The following is a 20,501-nucleotide window of genomic DNA, read 5'->3' on the forward strand; positions in this document are numbered from 1 at the left end:
CCACACTTTTGCAGATGGTGTCGCACGCGAGCTGTTGTCTCGTTCGCACAGCGCACGATTTTGCGCGCTGTGCACAAGGAAACATGACAAGCGGTATAATTCAGTGCTACACGAATACTGAGGCAGAACAAGTGGACAGCAGAGCGTGATCACGCACTGGAACACGGTAGAAAATGGCATAGTTTCGGTACCTGCGCACGTGACTGCACGACCGTGGGAACAAACAGACGAAGCAGAAGTACATCTCTCTTGCTCCGGTGCGAAGTAAAACAAAAAACACGCAGACATTCCATTTGTGTGCTTTATTATTTCTCTAAACTTCAATTCATAAATTCAAGCAGCAGATCGCACAGAAAACAGATGTAGTCTTGAATAGTTCTTGAAGTCACCTGTACCACGAGCGACGTCACACCACGGACACGATTAAGTAAATGCAGGGGCACGATTACGTCACTGTTCGGCTTGGAGCGTGGCGGCCACGAGTGAAGAGGGAAACAGTGTTCGGATTGAAATTTGAGATCTTTCCGCGGCGCATAGCGATGCAATACTTTGCAGACACGATTGTTATCGCGCAGTGTATGCTCTGCGCTTGTCAGCTCAAAATGGCCAGACCTGGTGAGGGGCCCTTTAATAGAGACCCTAAATTTTAAGTTATAGATGACGGCCACTTTTTCTTTTCATGCAATGGATTGTTCCACTGGAGTGTTCCCCTGGTAGATATACTATGTCCAGTGCATACCTACCTTCTATGTTTTGTTTACATTTTTCTTGTCTATGCTAGGTGTAGTCTGTTTCACCTCAACACTGTCTCGAGATGTCACACTGACACTTGCTTTTCCTGCTTTCTTTCCATGATTTAGCAAAGTGCTCCACCTCAAGGTCTTGTCTTGAATTCCAAGTGGTGCAGTAAACATTTTTTCCAGATCAGCCAGTTTAGAAAGGTCTTGTATCCCAAGCAGTCAGTGTACTTCTTTAAAGAAGTATGTTCACGTTGTGCAGTTTTGGCCCTTTGTACTAGTATACCACAATAACAGGCGACAGAACCTTTTTCACTGGTGGCATCCAGGCAATAGGTGAGGGTGTCGCTGAACTTATTCTTTTCGTACACTCCAAGTATACTTCCCACTGGTGAGCTGAGCCTGAACATCGCTAACACGGTGCACCAGTTGCTCTGCTCTTCGTTCCACTGATCTGGCTTTTTCCTTCAGCGCCATCTCGCAACACCCCAAATAATGTCCTCCATTGTAACCCTCAACTGCACCAGCTGAAGTGTACTTGAATGGCTAAGCCTGTAGGGGTTTGGCACATTAACAGCTATTTGGCATAAACTTAAGAGATGCTATCAACCGCGTTGCAGCTGAGCATCCTGGAGGATGGTGAAGTGTGCATAGAGTTCCTGAGGGCAGACCAGATGACCGTGAGCCGTGTTCTGCGCGTGTCGGGTGATGGACGTCGAGTGGTGCTGTATCGACCAGCCACGGGCCGTGCCCCGGCAGATGGGCCACCGCCTCCAATTCCAACCAACTGCCAACCACTGCTCTGGGATGCCCTGCCACGCCCATACTGGCCCAAGTATGCCTGTGCGACTCGCTTCGTTGATCTGGTTCGCCAGAAGACGCCCAAGATCATCTTTTATGCTGACACTGCACTGTGCATCCTCTTAGGCAGCGGTGACTTTGAGGCCAGTTTCTACTCAGGTAGGTGGAAGCTTCAGTCTAGCGAGAATTATGGGACGAGATTGTACTGCACGAGAGTTCTAAACTGGGCTACATTGTTTATATTTAGCATGACAGGCAGCATGGACAACTAAACAAAAGGTACAGATAGGGGGAATGCACTGACTGTTATTTGATTTTTATTCAGAGTTGTACAGTTGTAACGCAGATTATTTATTCATATATTCAAATACCCTAAAGGCCCGGGCAGGCATTACATTGGGGGGGAACAACAGTAAGTACAAAGCAATGCAGTACTACGATGTGTACAGAAGTCGTTGACCGTTAACAGCATGTTGAAAAGAAAAACTTAAAATATAAAGACATATTATTTATTTATATGATGCAAAAGCAGAGTACTATTTATAATTTGACGGCTGAACGAGCAAGTTATACTAGACAGTGTCATGCTTTTGTCATCTGCCTTGTATACTGTAAGACTCGTGCTGTATACTCATACTTTATGGACAGTCCTGTCCATACTGCTTGTTCAATAATCCGTACTGTTCACCATGTTGAGATTGTGCTCTAAACACAACAAAGCTTTGGTGAATGGCACAGTAACACAAAAAAGACGTCATCATGCATCTTTTTTTCTTTTCCACCTCTTGAACTGCTGAGAAGCCTGGTCATTGTGGAGTTATGGAGATCCCACATGTTTTTGCCTTGGAGGATAATGTAATAGTGTTGAAGGGCATGCTTCAGGACATTGCTGTTTGGGAACTTTTGTCCTGTGACAGACCTTTGTTTTCTGTCACAGGATTGCAGCATAAACTGAGAAACAAGACAGCTTTAACTAGAGTCTCGCATTGTCTAAGTAAAGCCATCTGCTGACTTCTCCCCCCCCCCCCCCCCTTTGTTTTTTAATGGCATGATTATCAAATGACATGTGATATACAGTAATGTCTCTGGCAATCAAACATACAACACTTTTCACCAGCAGTGAACGCTGCTTCATACGTTCAAGCAAAAGGCGACCAAGAACGTCACAACATGCGAATAATAAAACTGCTGTACATGTCCAGCACGCCTTTCACAGTCTGTCATAAAGCATTAATATTAGGCGTGGATGGACATTCAAAGTTTCTAATTGCAATAATGTGTAATATTGGATTCGAATATGAATCGAATATTACACATTAACTATTAATATTCGTATTCAAAAAGGAGCTGCTATTCAAGACTTTTAATTACATGAAACTAACCAAATATTTTGCAAGAAGCAAATGTAAAAGTCTAGTTACATACTCTGTCTGCTAAAAAAAGTAATTGCAAATTATCAGAAGTGACACAACGACTAAAGTTTTTGAAGCAGTACAGGTGCCAAATGGGCAATTCAAGCTTTGTTTTCAGCATTGCTTTCACCAGTGATGTTTTAGTTACGAAGTTTTCATGCGTTTTCTGCACAATAAATTCAGCAACTTTTTTCCCCACAGCTTCAGGTTTCTTTTCTTTTTTTTTGGCAACCATTTGTTTGATGTTTTTAGAACGTTTATTTGTGACAAGGCTCTAAATTTGATTAGAGGCTATTTGTGCAATAGTTTTTTATAACAATTAGTGATAAAACTGTTCCTCTGTCCCTGTTAGCTGTCTTTCTTGAACTAGTCACTAAAGGCATGGTACCTAATTAAGCCGAAATAATTATATCCTGCTGTGAATATATGCTTCTGCATTTGTCTAATTGATATTCGATACTGACAATCCTGACAAACCTGACAATCCGAAATCTCTTAATTTGAAGTGAAGGACAATTCAAACTGCTTTGTTGGTCCCAGCAAAGTCCATTGTATTTGAACAGAGAAAAGCTCCAGCAAATTCGAACTCCAAAAATGGTGCTACAGTTATTTCAAACAAAATTCCTCACTCCCATCGAGAACTTTTCAAACCCGAGCCAAAGGCGAAGGTTCGATGTGTCACCAGCTACCGTAATGTTGCATGCCGTAAAATTGATGAGGAAATATGCACTGGAAGCTGAGACTGAACCGTAGAAAGCTGAGCAGTGCGCACCTTCCTTTCCCATCTGGCTTAAAAAGGAGCAGGAAAGAGGCCCCTAGTGCTCGCTTGATCACATTACTGTGTGCTCCGTGCATGAGCCCAGAGCCCCGTGCGTATGTGAGCCTCGTGCGCGTTTTGTGCTCTGTACTGCACAATTGATCGGGAGCCATATTTAAAGGAGCTCTCCTTAGTTGAAACTCCGTTTTATTTGAATAAATTTCTGGCCCCTTGGAGTTCAAATTAACAACATTCTACTATACTCATATCTGAAAAAGTTGAAATTTGCATTTTTCTAAATAATATGCAATAACAAAGTTGTACGTACCTTCAAATGCTCAAAGCCTGCTAAGAAATTTACTGCTGCATTCTTTGTAGGTTCGAAGGTGGTACGCAGTAGTGAGCAAATAAAGTTGACCGATGCATCAGGTCATGAAGAACAGCTGGCCCAGCCAATAGATACCAGCCTGCTTACCCCTGCCCAGGCCCACCTATGGAAGCTTACTTGTGAGGCAAGTACATTCATCCTGACGTTACCTACTGTTGGCATTGCGTTTCCAACATACCAGAGTTTTAGCACAACACTAAACTTCTGATTAATGACATGATTGCTGGTCAAACTTCTCTTCAGTATGTTTGAAGGGCTACTACACAAGTTTTCAGGATTCATGTATGTCAGAAAAACTTGTACTGTCTGTTCAACTCCGAGTCCTGATCATGTATGCCATGTTACATAACCGTGCAACATTCTTTATTTACACTAATTTTTGCACACATAGTGGTCTCAATTGTTTCGCATGACATATAGGTGACATAAGAGCAGTGCATTTTTACATGGCAGACTGCGCAATTTACAGCCAAGTTTCAGCTGCCATCATATCTAACGATGAGGTTTTTTGATCACTAATGCAGTATGTCGTCTTTTACCTCTGTTGGAATGGGGTTTATGTGCATGGAGCAATATCTACATACAGTATAAGTATTGAAAGGCAAGTTACAAAGAAAAGTCAAAGCTGGCACTGGTGAAGAAGGCAGCTTTACAGATGGTCAAGTGACAAATCAAGTGCATTCTATAAATATCTGTTCATACTTCTGTTGTGGCAGAATACTTGTTTCCTACGAGAAAAACAGTAAAACCTAAAAGAAATGGTGTGATGACTGCTTCAAATAAGTTGTGGCCTGCATCACACGGGAGAGTAGCTCCTTGGTGATTAGATTACAAAACGTCAACTTGTCATGCAAACCATGGAAGTGGTTGTGTGAGCAGTCTCTGCACTGTAGCTTTGAGCCACCAATCGCAAAGATGTTGTACAACTGTAGTCAGTCGTACAGGCACTTAGGTGGTCATATGGGCCACATTGCCTTTCCCTTAGAGGCAAAATTTTGGACTCCATAAAAAGCGTAGTTTCATCAAAAGTATAAATACAGAGCAGCCTCCGCATGTGACTTTGTTTTGAAATATGCGTGGATGTGTCACAAAAAGCTGGCAAAAATTAAAATTTTTAGTACTGGAAAAAACATTGTCATTACCACCTGCCAGAAATGAGACACAAAATCCAAAACGTTGAGAACTGGAGCGGCTGCTCGCCATTACCTACAAGTGGCAGCTGTAGTGTGCTGACATCTCGGAGGCTGTGGTCTGGGATTTGTCTTATCTGCAAATGCCTTATACCCCTGTCACACGGCAAATCTAATGTCATTTCCAACAAATGACATTTGTTGCGATTAATGTCATTATCACAGCGCGCTGTCACACGGCGAAAACTAATGTCATTTGAAAATGATGACAATGACGATAGTAAAAAAAAAGACACGCCTCAAACCCACTTTTGTCCAAAAATTATTTTCCAATATGCTAAATTCCACTAGAATATGTGATCGTTGCTTTCAAACCATAGTGTTCGATCACTAACTTGTTGACATTGCCAACGAAGTCGAGTCAAGCCAAGCCAAAGCTAAGGCAAGCAACAGGGCGAAGAGAACGATAGGCGCGTCCGCTACATCTGCTAAAGTGGTACGAGAAGGGCAGTTGCATGTCATCGCCGTTCTGCGTTCTGATGTGCATGCGGGCTTCTAATATTCTCATTCTTGGTGCGTGCAACAGGAAAACACGCGCATGTTTTTACGCCAAGTCAATTGAAGCAGCCGCGGCAGATGCTCCGGTGCGAACCAACACGACTGCTGCAGCGAAAGCTAAAGACGGCTGTCTGGTCACTGGACTGAGAGTAGTTTTCTGTATTTGCGCACGTGGTGGACTTCAATGTCGTTAAAGCAACAATTAGGTAATAAAATTGATAGAATAACAGTGATCATTTGTTAAAACAAAAAAGAAGCATGTACTGTTTGTGAAACACTGGTACACTCGTGGTGTCGAGGATACACATTCGGTTCCAAACGAATGAGTTGGGCGAACTCATTCGTTTGTAAATGTCATTTTCGACGAATGTCATTACGTTTTACCGTGTGACAGCAAACAAATGGCATTATCAGCGAATGTCATTCGTTGTAAATGACATTAGATTTGCCGTGTGACATGGTTATTAGTCTGTTTTGGTGCTACAGTCGACTCTCGTTACAACGGAGCCTGATAATCCGACAAAAAAATTGTTTTATCCGAAGTCCGTAATATCCGAGATGCCTCACTTCCAAAACTTTCGTCGTGATGTCTAACTTTAATGGAAAGAGTGAGTGACAAACAAAAAAATTCGCAGTTTCGCCCAATATGCGAAGCATCAATTGCGACAGCAAATTAAGCAAACGCGGCAGCAGCAGCGAGCGAATTGACCTTCGTGCTGTCTCACGCTTCAACGCAAACTAAACGTCGAAAGCACAGCACATACAAAGCTACCGGCACTGGGCCCACTGTGTCCACATCGCAGATCGCTTTCAAGATACGGCGGCCACGCCGTTAACAGCAGCCACCGGAGTAAGCGCTATAGATGGCGCTTCCACCCCGCTTTCCTCCCTCCATCGTGCGCAAAATATTGAGCCACGATCACCGGCTGACCCTCGCTAGTTAGCTTCCAGCCCATGTCAACACAGCAAAATTCTGTTTTATAACCCCGATTTCGACAAAAATTCTCGCAAATTTCGTCCGCATTAGTAGATAGTTCATTGTAGTCCTTTAAAAGTGAACTTTGTTGCTATAAAATAGGTAGAACAAATTAAGGCTGAATTATGGTCCATTATATCTGAAAGTCTGTTGTACCTGGGTCCGTTGTAATGAGCGTAGACTGTATATCAAGGCTGGTAAGAAGAAATGCAGAGAATTACCAGCCCTGCCGATATTGCAAGATTGCCTCGATTGCAATCTTCTCCTCACCAGCTTCTAAGCTGGTGAGGAGAAGGCCTCATTTGAAAAGAGTGTTTGAGAAAAAGGTGACATTACTTTCCACTTGTGAACTCCATGCGCCATGCACGAATGCAAAGTTTGGCTGAGATGTTCACAGGAACATATGCTATCTGCGGACTGCATTGTTTTCAGTCCGAAGGGTGGTTCCTCAATGCAGCGAAACAGGTGAAATTCGGCACTTTACTTCGTTATATTGAAATTTTGCTATATTGATATTCACCTTTTTATGAAAATAAGTAAAGTCACCGACAAATTTTTCTTACATAAAAGGGAGCGCTAAATTTCCCAAATTATTGGGCAATCAAAAGAAAACAACTAATTTCTAAAGCAAAACATTATTTTGTTGAATTTGAGAGTCGGCGACCAAGGATATCATCATTCAGATCGCACCAATCACGAAAAAGCTGTATACCCGCCATCTGCTCAAACAACTGCGCACCTTTCTTCATTTTTTGTCAAAACATCACAAGATTGCAATGACCTTCCTTCTCATGTTGCGCTCCTCTCCAGTAGCACCGACTTCCAAGACAGCGATAAAAAAATTCTGTAACATCTAACACGTTTGTAAATAGCCCACCCCTCATGTAAAACCCTTTCACTGGGGCCTTTGAGGTATTGTAAATAAATAAATGTGGTTTCATGACATGCGATGATATGTTCACATTGGCGGTACAAAGTGAAGCCTGCTACACTTTTGCATCCACTCCGCCCCTAGAGGCAACAAAGGGAAGCGAATGCTTCATCTGCCTTGCTTCAACGAGTCTCCAAAACTCGAGATCACGCAACCTCCAGCACTAAACGCACGGGAAGACCGTACATAAAGCCACAGCCATCTCACCTCACATCAGCTTTGCACCCGCTGCAGATAACCTTTAAAATAGAGTGCAAGCCACGTATGGTGCTCCACGACCAGGCTAGAGGAAGAGACGCCCGCTCACCTGCCCCCCGCCCCCCCCCTCTTGGTGCGCATCAATCCATCATCCTTCTAGGCTCATCCTTGCATGCTTCCCATTGCACCCACAGCACAGGGCACGCAATAGGATCTTATCATACTTTGACTTTATATGGAATGTGACAGCGAGAGGATCTTGCTGCTACGTTGCTGCCCTACTCCGCTTTGGCAGTCTGTCTTGTCACACAGTGCGCCATTTGAGTAAAGTTTTCGGCAAACATTCACATGAAATTCAACCATTTGACTAACTGCACCCACGGCAGTTATCATTTATTGTCTCGGCATTCCCTTGCAGCGGCAGTGAAGCTTTGTTTTAGTGAAATCCCCTATAAACATACTTCGTTATATTGAGGTTCAAAATACACAGTATTCTATGGACAAGAAGTTATAAAAAGGTAAATACTTAATTATGTAAACAGTTTTTTCAAAACTCAAAATGTGGCTGCCAGGGTCGAACCGGCGACCTTGAGCTCAGCAGCACTATACCATAGCTGCTAAGCCAATGCAGCGGGCATGGTTGAGGAATGGCATATCACTAATAGTGTTACACGTACGAAAGCCAGCCCTCGGTTATTTAGCACGAACAAAAATTGTCATGCCTAAACAGTTGTCTTTTGCAAGTGCCCATGACTGGCGGGTTGGCACTGCCTTCCCGTGAGCAGATAAGTTTTGAGTCTTTCTTCTTTTCCACCACTGAGCAACACTTCAGTTGAAACACCGTTTATGTTGTCCTGTTTGTTCCTGCTTGTGTTTGTGTTTGCACGCACCTGGCCTTTCAGTAACATGTAATTTAGCCAAGTGGAATTTCGTCATAGTTGGCCTTTGATGCTGTTTGGAAGTTTTGCATAAGGGAAGCAAAGGTGGATTTTGGTGAGCAGGGCTCAGGAATTTTTATTCATTACTGGAGCACGCCGTCTACTAGTTAGGAATATCTAAAGTTAGTACTCTTACAGTACGCTGTTTCATCCTTGGCAGGAGAGACTGGAAACTCAAAACAACTTGTAGGGCAAGTCATCATTATGCAGATAATACAGAACACAAAGAACATAGAAGGAGAACACTACTGCCCTGTGTGTGTTCTTTGTGTTCATCTTATCATACTTGACATACGATGGCTTCCCCAAGGCTGTGGAAGCTACACATATAGTGCAATCATAATAGTGTAGAATTTGGCACATTCTGAAAAGTGCTTTTGACACCCTGCAGTTCTCCAAACCTTAAGAGTCTATTGCAGCTATGACGTATGAAGTTCGTTACATCCAGTCACGTAATCTTTTCATACCTTGTTTCCTTCCATTGATTGTGTGACTAAGTATTTCTTGGTCATGGACGCAAGCACTGTTTTGTAGAATCTGCACAAGTAGCAAGTTTGTTCATACAAATGCATCGGTCTCTACATTTGATTGTGAAGTGGCTTGGACCTGCGAGACCCAATTAGGCATCATATCATTGTCAGTGTCACACACCTATTCACATACTATTTAATACTTTCTTGCTTCAATATAGTTAAACATCAATATAACGAAGGAGGTAAAACTGGCAATTTGCTTCGTTACATCGAAATTTCGTTATATTGAAATTCGACCTTTTATACAAATAATTACAGTCGCCGATAGATTTTTCTTACCCGGAAAAGCGCCGCAGAATTTCCCGAATTATCGCGCAATCGAAAAAAGCATATTTAAACGAGAAAATAATTCATTTTGATAAATTGGGGATTCGGCGAAGAATTGTACTGTTTCATGCCGTGTCGACGGTATCTTCACATCGGCAGTATGAATTAAGCGAAGCCAGCCACGCTTTCGCGTTCACTCCACCACCGCGGCTGAAAGCGTCGCCCGCACTGGCACGATGCTATCATAAAAAGCTTCGGCAGCGGTGAGCGAATGCTTCGTCTGCCTCTCGCTCGAACGGGTCACCAAAACTCGAGATTACACAACCTCCAATACTAAACACACAGGAAAACACGCTTCCATGATGCCACGCTGTTTGGGCATGCCCACTCTTTGCACACGCGGCAGATTACCTCTAGAGCAGGGTGCACAGCTGCATATGCGCTCAGCCGCGCTTACAGCCATCTGCGGCCGTGGCCACCGAGACGCCCCCCCCCATTTCACCCTGGCACATTTTCTGTCGCACTTGAAGCACAAAGTGCGCGGGCTATGATATGATCTTATCGCATTTGGACTTTACACGGAACATGATGCAGCTCCACTTTGGCGGTGGTCACGTGGCGCGATTCTAGAGGTGCGTCTGCAAGCAGCCCCTTGTAATTCAATCATATGACCATCTGCGTCCGCAGGAGCTTTGCGTACGCAGCAAACTCGGAAAGGCGTCAGTGCGCATGCGCAGTACGCAGGAGCACGTACGGTGCCTTGCGTGTGCCCGCAGCTTTTCAAAAGCTGCGTAGCACCCGCTGCAGGCTCAGCGGGACGTTCTCGCGTGTCCGCGAGAGTGCGTTTTTCGGTATCGCTCTTGCCTAAGATACGACTCCGGCTTGTGGTTTGACTTCGTGGCGGCTGATATTGGCTACACAGTTTCAGAAGGTGGCATATTGCCGCTCTGAGTAGCACACTATTGGTTCCTACTTATGCAAGTCATCAATCCCCTTCTCCGCTTTCGCGTCCGGCCAACTATTGCCGTATCATGCGCGCGCGCTGCGCAAGTGGGTGCTTACGGACGCCCAACGAAAACTGTCTATTGTCTCGGTATTCCTTTGCGGCGAAAGCAAAATTTCGTTATATTGAAATTGCATACAAACACACTTGGTTATATTAGGTTCTATGGACAATAGGTTATGAAGTTAAATTTGTTATATCGAAAATTTCATTATATTGAAGTTCTTTTTATCGAGGTTTAACTGTATGTGATGAACTATTTTTAAGGTAATGAATGCAGAAAGGGCAATCTTCTACATTGTTGCCTGCTATGTATAAACTGGGACCAGTTATGTGGCTATATAGACAGTAAGGGAGCCAACAATGAGCATGTTTGCTTTGTTTAGCTAATGTGTGTAGCTTGTTTGCTTGCTGTACAGCTAAAAGCCCGACGGCATGATGTCACTTGCATGTCAACTGTTGGTCATCACAATGTTTCAGTACCACCGGCGCTGTGTGGCTTTAGAATCGGCCCTGGAGGCCACTGATGAAGGCTGGAACATATACCCTGCAGTGTTTGGCCGGTAAGACAGCTCTCATTTTCTTGCTTTATGCCGTGATTTTGAATGATATATGGAGACAGCCAATATGATCAGGGAAAGAAAAGGCCAGAGAGAGCCGTTGCCAAGGTGTGAATTTGAACAACTATGGGCTTTCACTTTTTACCCATGGGTAAATTTATCCACAGGTAGAATGCTTAGTGCCCAACAAAGTGGCCCCCACTAGACTTGAAAAAGTGAGTTGACTTCTCTCACAGGCATATAATTTGTTGTTGTTTTTTGTCCTTCAGGCGACCCCATGGCAATCAAGGTAGCGGCAAGTCTCTTGGATCTTGCTGCTTTTCCAAGGACTATGGTAGTGCATTGTCTCCACTGGGAAACCTAGGCAGCTGTTTCACAGGAGGAACATGCATGTCAACGCCCACAGTGCCCCACCAACAGTCTCTCCCACGCACAAATAGATTTTTGTAAATAAACCACAGCCTGCCATTTTATTGGCTTTAAAGGGGGTAAGGTGGGGGATACGAACAATAAAAATAAATGCTACATCACACTTGGCAACTCTCTGCTACGAAGCAGAGGTTCCTTGGACGGAAAGACACAGGCATTATTTGCCACTCCATACACTGAAACAGAATCGCACCTCTTTCGAAACCTACCTAGTGTGGAATGGCCTGAAGACGCACTAAATGTATATAAACAAAAAATAAAAAGGGCAAGATCATTCACCAAGAGTCGTCTCATTATTGCCCCAATGTGTTGGACATGCCCGGTGCCAGCACCCAATGGATTGCAGTGAGACAGTGGAAAAAGAGTGCCAGCTTAACACGATATGTGTGCAACCATGGAGGAAGGAAGACTAGGATGGATTGTCATGTGATGAAATTAGAAGCCAAAAAAGGTCAGCCCATGTCGCAGTACGTTTTAGCGACTCACTGTTTTGCTCAGCTTGCGCTTTTCTGAGAAGACCGTGGCTGCTGCACAGCAATCAGTGGCAGCCACACTTGCAGCACCGAAGGAGATAACTGTATTCGCTGCAAAAAATGACTGAAGTTGCACAAGTATATTGCAAGAAAATGTGTGCAAAGCAGTTCACATAGCATCCCAGAAAGTATATATTGACAAAAGCCTAGCTGAAACCAAACATACTGGGCCGAATTCACCAAGTAATGCCGAGACTCAAAAGTCACACGTTGGGCCCGCTAAATATGTGCGACGGCTTCACGGAGAGCTACCTTGTGAAGGCTGGCAGTGTGACATCATTTTCCCTCCTAGTTTATTTCCTTCCTCAGTGTGCACAACACAGTGTGTATATATATAGAGAGAATAAAATTTATGACGCTAGCAGCAGTTTATTTGGATTTGGGCGCCGGCACCAAGCACATCAAGCATGTCAGAGTGTGAATGAGCCTTGCTTAAGTACTAACCACAAGAAATCACAGACGTTAACGTACAATGGCTAACATCCGCACTTTCACACATAAAAGCACCGCTAGATTTTGCTGCATAAAACCTTCAGCTGTACACTACACCAGGATGGGATAGAACAATCCAACATTGTATCGCTGCACACCTGTGCTTGCTTTGTCTTTTGAGCTTTATCTTTTAATCACATCTAAGCGATTCTGAAAATGTTCTTTGTCACACTTGACGAGGTGTTGCTGCCACACCAATGTGAGACATTTAGAGTACGCTGGGTCACATGTCTTCCTTTGCACTGTATCCCATTTGAGTATAATCACTTTACAATAAGCTAGCTGCAAGTACCTACTACTCATATGAGCTGGAAACTCAAAAAGCATGCATAACTGATGGGCAATCTCGTCTCTTAGAAGCATGCGCACTAAACTCAAACAGGAGATCATGCAGTTGCAATTATTTCATAACTGTCTTGGAACCGTGCATCATATGAACGCAAACTTTCTCTGTCACGTTAAAGGGACACTAAAGGCAAATATTAAGTCAAGCTAAGGTAATAGATTAGTGCTCGACAATTTCTAAGGCATCAATATTATCGTGAAAAAAGCCTTAGTAATTGAGAAATTCAGCTAAATGCAGGACATGATTAGAGACTTCCGCAGGACATTCAAGTACTTGCCCGATGACAAAGGCACTCCTCATTTGAATTCTGTCACTAGTACTCAGCCACTTGTTATAAAAACATCATTGTATTGCATCATAAGACAAAATAAAATTTTACCTCTCCAGCTCTAGTTCAGTTTTAGAAAGAAAAAAAACTCCATCCCCTTGACAACGATGCGGGCGGTCGAAAGCTTTCATTTTCGCTCGACTCTGCGCTGCCCACGCTTTCGCCTATCAGCAATTTTATTATTGCATAGTGCTGCAGTGGTTTTGCTGGCTGGCAAAGCTCGCACAAACTGCAAGTAGCAGAGAATTCCACTTGCACGTGATCTCATGGGATGCCCAAACGGTCACCGCCACTTGACCAAAAGCAGCTGCAGCGGTGAATCCGCCGCTCTGTCTTGGCTCAGTTTCTCTATGGCCGCGCGTTTGCATTTTGTGCAAAAAAACATACCGCTGTCTGTCAGGTGCCGTTTTACTCACCGATGGCAGCAAAGGGCGGTGATAGTGTATGTAATGTCGCCACTCCCCCGTTGGGTGGCAGGAGATTTTAATTCCGCCAAAGGTATTCGGACCCTTAAGATAAAATTTTCTCGTAAACTAAGTCTTTTCTTGACACGAAACAAGTGTTGCGAAGTTTCTGGAATGGTGTTTAAACAGTCCACGTCGACTTAATACATGCCTTTAGTGCCCCTTTAAAGCACCATTACTGTCATGAACTCGTTGCCAGCTGGTTAATATACATTGTAGACCTTGATTTCCTACTACAGAAAGCAAAACAAGCCATCGGGACTACTTGAAAGTAATAATCTGTTATGCAAGTTGCTGCTACTACAGATCATAAAAAGGACTCTTATGTATGCTATTAGCTTACTCACTGACTGGGCAGAGGTGTTGAAATTTATAAATGCACACCAGCAATGTGAGGATAGCTGCAATGAAGCAGTCTTTTTAAGCACACCTGAAATCATTTGAGTGGTTTTAACTGCTTAAATATTGATTATATCTCAATAAAATAGGTTCAAAATAAATCTGGATCACAAAATGAAACAACAGCACATGTTCTTTGAAATGGGCACTTTCAAAAATGTTGCCCATGTTGACAATAAGGGAGCCAGAGATTACAAAAAGAAATGTGAAACATGGAACCTCACCACCAATCGATAACACCAGAAAAAAAAATTTTTTTTTCGCAACTTCCACCTGTAAATGTGGCTTACCATTATACATTACACACTCAGGAACGTACAAAAGAAATGCTATAATAATGTAGCCTTGGTATGAAGATTCAAACATTTGCTGTCGAGGTTTTCACACAAACGCCACTAGAATTGTGTATGCAAACTGTTTAGACGACACACCTTCTTCGAGAAAGTGATAAAAAATGATAGCGAAGTACTGCAAAATCAGCTTGGTGAGTTACATGCGGATGATTAACCTGCTTGTGCCATCACTAAATATAACTAGAATAAATGAAATACAAGTGACGAAAATTCCCACCATGCTGGTTTTCAATGGTTATAAAATTTTCTTTGCAGCTTACACAAGTGGTGCACATGGCAGCCTTACTTTATAAAAGTCAAGTACAACCACTTGGTTGTAATGTCATTGCTGAGTCGAGTCAAACTTTTTGGCATACCAACTTTGTTTTTCCACTGTATCTTGACAATATCAGAACCTTTAATGTTATCCACTGCCTTGGCTGAAGTACTGAAACTGATACAAGCAGAAAATGAAACGAGCTGGGAGGATGCACTATTGAATGCATTTGTTAAAATCATTTAACAGAAACACACAGAGCAATGCTCATTTAAGTAATCAAGAGGAAATCCTGCGATAAACTGAACTACAGTTCTTGAGGTTGAACAACCACTGCTCTGAACAAAAGCTGCAATTTGGAAAAACAATAGGCTAACCCAGAAAAGATTAAAGGGACTCATTGATCAAGACTGATTGACATTCCCACGATGCTCCAGACTGCCATCTTGTAATGTTTGTGTGAAACACACATGGAACTTCAAGCAAGAAAGGAAACAGGATGAAATGTAGCCTTATGAAAGCATAACTGGTGGTGTGTCTGATCTCAATGTTCTAGACATGGTTTCCATTAAAGAGCACGAAGTAATGAACAATAAGGTCAAGAAGTTCCGCTCTACAGGTAATTATTAAAATGCAGCAACTCATCAAAGTCACGAAAACTAGGTGCATTCTCGTGTCATCTAGTGGCAAAAGAAAAGAAACAAACAACAAAGCCACCGGTCAGTTTCTCACCACCATGGGTGCTACCACAACTGATGACACCTGTGTTTTCAAGCTATCGGATGCCAGCCATCAACGAACTGATTACGGCAAGTTCACTGCTCACATGCATGGTTCGAGCCAGCACAACAATACAGTAAAACCTCACTAAACCGTACCCACTTAAACAGTAGTTTCATTTTAAAAGTAGTAAAGTCAAATCCCCAACTCAGCGGCCATTGAACATAATGCGTTTTGTATCCGCATAAACCGTACCAGCTTATTGCATACGTATCGGTTAACACATAGTGTTTCCACTTTTCATCACGCAAACATCGCGGTGCGTCATGTCTATCGGGCGGCGCGGCAGAACAACAAGCCTCAGAGATTGGAACAACAGCCTCCAATCACCCTGTGCGTGTGCATGTGAAGCCACATCAACATAATTTCGGCGCCGTAGCAGTGTTGCGTCGTGCAAGCAAGGACTCGAGTCATGCCGAAGCTTGGATAAAAAAGACGCCGGGTGTTCAGCATAGCAAAAAGATTAGACATCGTGCATGCAATCGAACATGACATGAAGTCAGCGCTGGCATAAGACAGGGCTCTACTGTAGACTATGGTGTGTGGCATTTGGAATGCAAAGAAGTTGCTCGGCAGCGCTGCTGCGACTACAAAGAGATGTGGGCTACGAGGTTTGACTTTTCGCCATCGTTGCCTCTGTTGTCGCCGAAGTGTCGCCTAGCGACAGTGATGAGGACGACACGGAAAGCGACAGCACAAGCGATTTAGGCACGACAGTGGCAGAAGCTGCGAGTTACGCCAGCCTCATGAATGCAACAGTCGCAACGAGAACAGCACCCCGCAATTAAAAAGGCGCCCCGCGACTTCTGCCACGCTACCATGCCCGTGCACAGAGAATATGCAACGCCAACAAGAAATCTGCCATGCAAGTGCTTGCCAAAAAGAGGAGGCTGGCTGTAAAGCTGGCTCGCAGCTTCAGTAAGTTTGAGGCTGTTGTCGTCGCTGCTAGCCGCGGCGGCATCAAACAGATAACACTTTTGTCGCGTGAAGTGAATAAATACTGCATGCTTTTTCCCCTTTCATCGCACTCTCTCCGAGTTCCATATCTGACAGGTAAGTGGGTGATCTCGTATTATTTCGGTTAAGCAGTACTACCGTTTAGTACGTACTTTTTCCGAGCTTCAACCAACTACGGTTTAACGAGGCTTCACTGTACTGATAATTTTTGGAAACTTGCCAATATGCTAGGAAGCTGTATGCTGAGACACACCAAATGGTGGAATATGTAAGTTTTTTTTAGCACCATTTTTAATGCACGCATTTTTCAAACAACTCGAGAGGTCAATTCCTCCTTGTTGTCAAGTCTGTGCACTTACTTAAAGATAACACCGGAAAACTTGTCACTCGGTAAGCCTAGTGCCCGTACACAACCCAGCTGCCATTGAGGTCACTAGTAATGATTACAACTACTGGAAGGTTGTATGGTGACGATAGTGGCACATTGGAAAGCCTGGTGCGATAAGTCTATTCCGTCACATCAACATTTTCCTCCATGCTTTTCTGTGTACGACATTAGCTAGTAGGACACTTACAGTGGAACCAACAGTTCTTTCTCTCAGATGCGTTTTTGCTTTGCAATTGATAGGGAAGCAACGCAACACCGGGAAGAGGCAGAAGACGAAGGGGAGTGGATCACAGGTAAAAAGCAGTATGATTGACTGATATGATTGAATGAATGATTGTTCCCTTTTTTCATGACCCAAATGTACACTAGCAGCTATGATGGACACTGCATCGGACAGCTCCATGGTTAATTCAGCCACTTGGTTCCTCTTGTAAGAGGAGTACTCACAAGACATTTTCAAGCTCGCCATTTCATTTTTTTTCTTTAAATGAAGGTCAAAACCTTCTAAACCCTGGAAAAAAATACTGGCAAGTGTCAAAGTGCCTTAAATAACTTACTAGGATACTTGTATTCTATGAACCAGTCTCAGTTTCCGTACTCGGGATGCAGATGCCGTCTTGGTGTTGCGATACATTAGCTAGCCCCATTTTCGCAACTGTAACTGCTTCTACAAGTGCTATGCAAGCACTGCGAGAACACGCATATGCAGCACTCTCATTTAAGTTTTTATGAGCAATGTCATCATACCTAACCTTACTGCTACCTGATATCTACAAATTTTGCTCGGTGTCATGATAATGTCAATGACACCAGGATGGTATTTTGAGATAAACTTTAGTATCAAATTAAAATATGTGTTTCTAACCATAACACTTGCCAACTGTTGTCCTTTCATGTGCAAGAAGCATATGATAGAGCTTCTACAGCTTCGAAAATATATGTCAATACTCCTTTGAAGTGCACTGAAACCTTGGTATTTTGTTGCATTCCTCTTCCCCTGGAGAGTGGCCACCAAGGCCGGAAATTATACCCGCAACCCCATGTCGAGTGATGGAATGTAACAGCCACTGAGCTACTATGACAGGTAAAGAAGGCAGCAATGCACGCGGATCACAGCAAGTAGTCGCTCAGAAGCGGTCCTTAGATCCGAGTGTGGTCATCTCGGTGTCCTGCAAGTCCTGAAGCAGCTGCAGGTCAAGCAGCTTCTGCTGGTCGCGCAGGTGCGCGTAGTTGGCCGCCAGGCACATGAGGTGCTGCACCAGGCCCAGTAGCACCAGAAGTGCAGCCGCAGCTCCGAGCCACAGGAGCAAGCCCGAGGGCTCCACCCAGTCTTTGCAGAACTCCTTGCGTTGCGCCCCACACAGCAGCAACAGTGGCTCGCCTGTGTGCCGCAACGGTGTCGTCTCTTGGCTCACCATAAACTCTGCAAATGGTGGGTAAATTGATTTGTTTATTGATCGATTCATTGATCAATTGATTAACTGAGTGACTGATTGATATAGTGTGAGAAAATTGTGCACATTTGTGCTATAAAGTTTCTTCTAATGTTATCTAAAGGGAAATCTATTTAAGTTTTCTAGGCGCTGTGTCACCACAAGAACGCTGGAATATGTGTGCGTAAGGTTTGTTTTGAATGTGCTTTGGCTTGGCTAAAGACATGAGTCATTTCTGTGAATCAAAGCAGGTCTGTTTACCCATAATACATTTTCACTATTGTTAACTTGCATTTAATATATCAAATGAGGTAAACAAAAACAGACAATTAAAATTGACACACAGTGAGTACAGTTTTTCCTTTAACCTTAGTGGCCCACTGGTAACATTCACATTTGACATAATTGCACAACCCAAGTTCTCATGGTCTAACAAAAAGTGCTTTTATGTCATAATAAACTGCATTTTACACGCTGCTTTAGTACAGTATGAACCGTTGTAACAGAGGAAACACTGTTTGCCATACATGTCCCACATTTCCAAGAAGCCACCACATCATGGTATTCCAACGCACACAGCACCACTACAGTGCCAGTTTTCCCTCTAGGTGATTATAATGACCTCGGTGTTTCGTGCATTGTGATGTGCACGTACCTCCCTCGTTTCAGTGCAGGTTCCGAGACGTTCAAGGAAAGAGAGCAGGGATGATGAAGGGTGTACAAAGGGTAGTGCAAAGGTCAAAGGCAGCATTGCTCATGTTACTACAAGTTGAATAGTGTCAAATGGGCGCTAATCAACCTGCATGTGCTAGTGTGGGAGATAACGTGAGATCAGAATAGAAAAGTGTCATGCTTGCTAATCAACCTTGCATTCCTTTCCATTCATTCTTTCACTGGGAGAGCTACGGAGTTAAGGCATCGTGAGGCTAAATGCCAGCAGGCACTACGCACCAAACTGCCTCAGGTCCAGGCACTGCTGTTCCTGCCTGAGCTGGTTGCACAGGGCCCCGGCAAGAGTGCACAAGAGGGCTGAAATGGCCATGAACAGTGCCAGCACAATCCATGCCAGCAGCGCCAGGTACGACAGAGCCAGCAACAGTGCACAGGACAGCCGGCCTCCCACACGGGCCCGGTTGCCCAGGCGCTCGCGCGTGGGCCCTGTCGTCAGACAGCCCACCAACAGCAGGCACAGCTCCAGCAGGCCCATCAGCGCCGCTGCCACTAGAGCAGCTGCTCGCAGCTCAGAGGGTCTGTGGTGATAGTTAAGGCAGGTCAAGCACACCCCATTAACAACACAAAACCTGTCACATACAATGTCTTCACTCACTGCAAAAGCTCTTCTGGCATATTGAGTGCGGCAGAAATTGTGGTGCCCACTATCGCTATGGAAGCGAGAGCCAAAAGAGAAGTCACTGTGATGTCCCACAGCTAGGCTTATACCCTTGACAACTAGCAGCATGCACAGGTACAGAGAGCGTGAGTGGTAAACAGTGCTTTCGTCCACGTACTGGCAGAGCGTTGTGAGAGAAGTATGCAAGGCTCAGTGCATTCATAACAGCAAAAGAAACATATCTGAGACATAAGTACATAATAAACATATGCCTGTAGGATTGAATGAATGGCGATTGTAATTGAGCCAAATTCTTTAGCTTTGATCAAGTTTTCTGGATGATAGTTTGCTTGAGAAGTATGGTGGCATTGCAGCAAATAATTAGTACTGTACATGGTGCAGGTGGTCCCCCAATTGAGGTCAAAAGCAGTGGAACATGGCCATAAGGGTCGTCTCTCCCTCAAACACTGATGCATAACTTTATGCACACATGTGCAAATAAATGTAATGGCCACTGATAGGAAGTTAAACGCAGTGCACTTCACACATTTTTCACAAACCACATAATGTAATACCAAATGTTATCTTGAGTAGAAACAGGTAACAAGGCATGAAGCCAAAGCCCCACAGATGCACAAAACTTCTCTAACTCACCCATAGGGAGAGCGGCGCTCAAAGACAACCTCCAACATGCGCAGTGTGGAATCAACTGCACGCAACACAGCACCAAGAAAGATGGCCACCCCCGCACAGCACATGACAGTGGCCACCAGGGTGGCGAAGGGCACCCGGGCAAGACAGCGCAGGCATGATCGTCGACAACC

The 20,501-nt window shown here is 44.0% G+C and overlaps 2 protein-coding genes across 3 annotated transcripts in view; one reads left to right on the top strand and one right to left on the bottom strand.

The window, feature by feature from the left end:
• The window catches only part of SAK (Sak kinase), a 26,216-nt gene extending 14,316 nt beyond the window's left edge, over positions 1-11,900 (top strand). The window contains exons 8-11 of the mRNA XM_050183304.2: positions 1,358-1,697; positions 4,086-4,219; positions 11,110-11,192; positions 11,459-11,900. Of these exons, the coding sequence (XP_050039261.1) occupies positions 1,358-1,697; positions 4,086-4,219; positions 11,110-11,192; positions 11,459-11,639 (738 nt within the window). The 3' untranslated portion in view covers positions 11,640-11,900. The remainder of the gene's footprint in view (positions 1-1,357; positions 1,698-4,085; positions 4,220-11,109; positions 11,193-11,458) is intronic.
• M6 (neuronal membrane glycoprotein M6) overlaps positions 11,627-20,501 on the bottom strand; it is a 13,829-nt gene continuing 4,954 nt past the window's right edge. For both annotated transcript variants that reach the window (XM_050183291.3, XM_050183290.3), the window contains exons 2-4: positions 20,332-20,500; positions 19,299-19,597; positions 11,627-18,337 (exon numbers count right to left, since the gene is read on the bottom strand). In XM_050183291.3, the coding sequence (XP_050039248.1) occupies positions 18,042-18,337; positions 19,299-19,597; positions 20,332-20,500 (764 nt within the window). In that variant the 3' untranslated portion in view covers positions 11,627-18,041. The remainder of the gene's footprint in view (positions 18,338-19,298; positions 19,598-20,331; position 20,501) is intronic.

The sequence above is a fragment of the Dermacentor andersoni genome, chromosome 4 (assembly GCF_023375885.2).
Source record: "Dermacentor andersoni chromosome 4, qqDerAnde1_hic_scaffold, whole genome shotgun sequence".
Lineage (NCBI taxonomy): Eukaryota > Metazoa > Arthropoda > Arachnida > Ixodida > Ixodidae > Dermacentor > Dermacentor andersoni.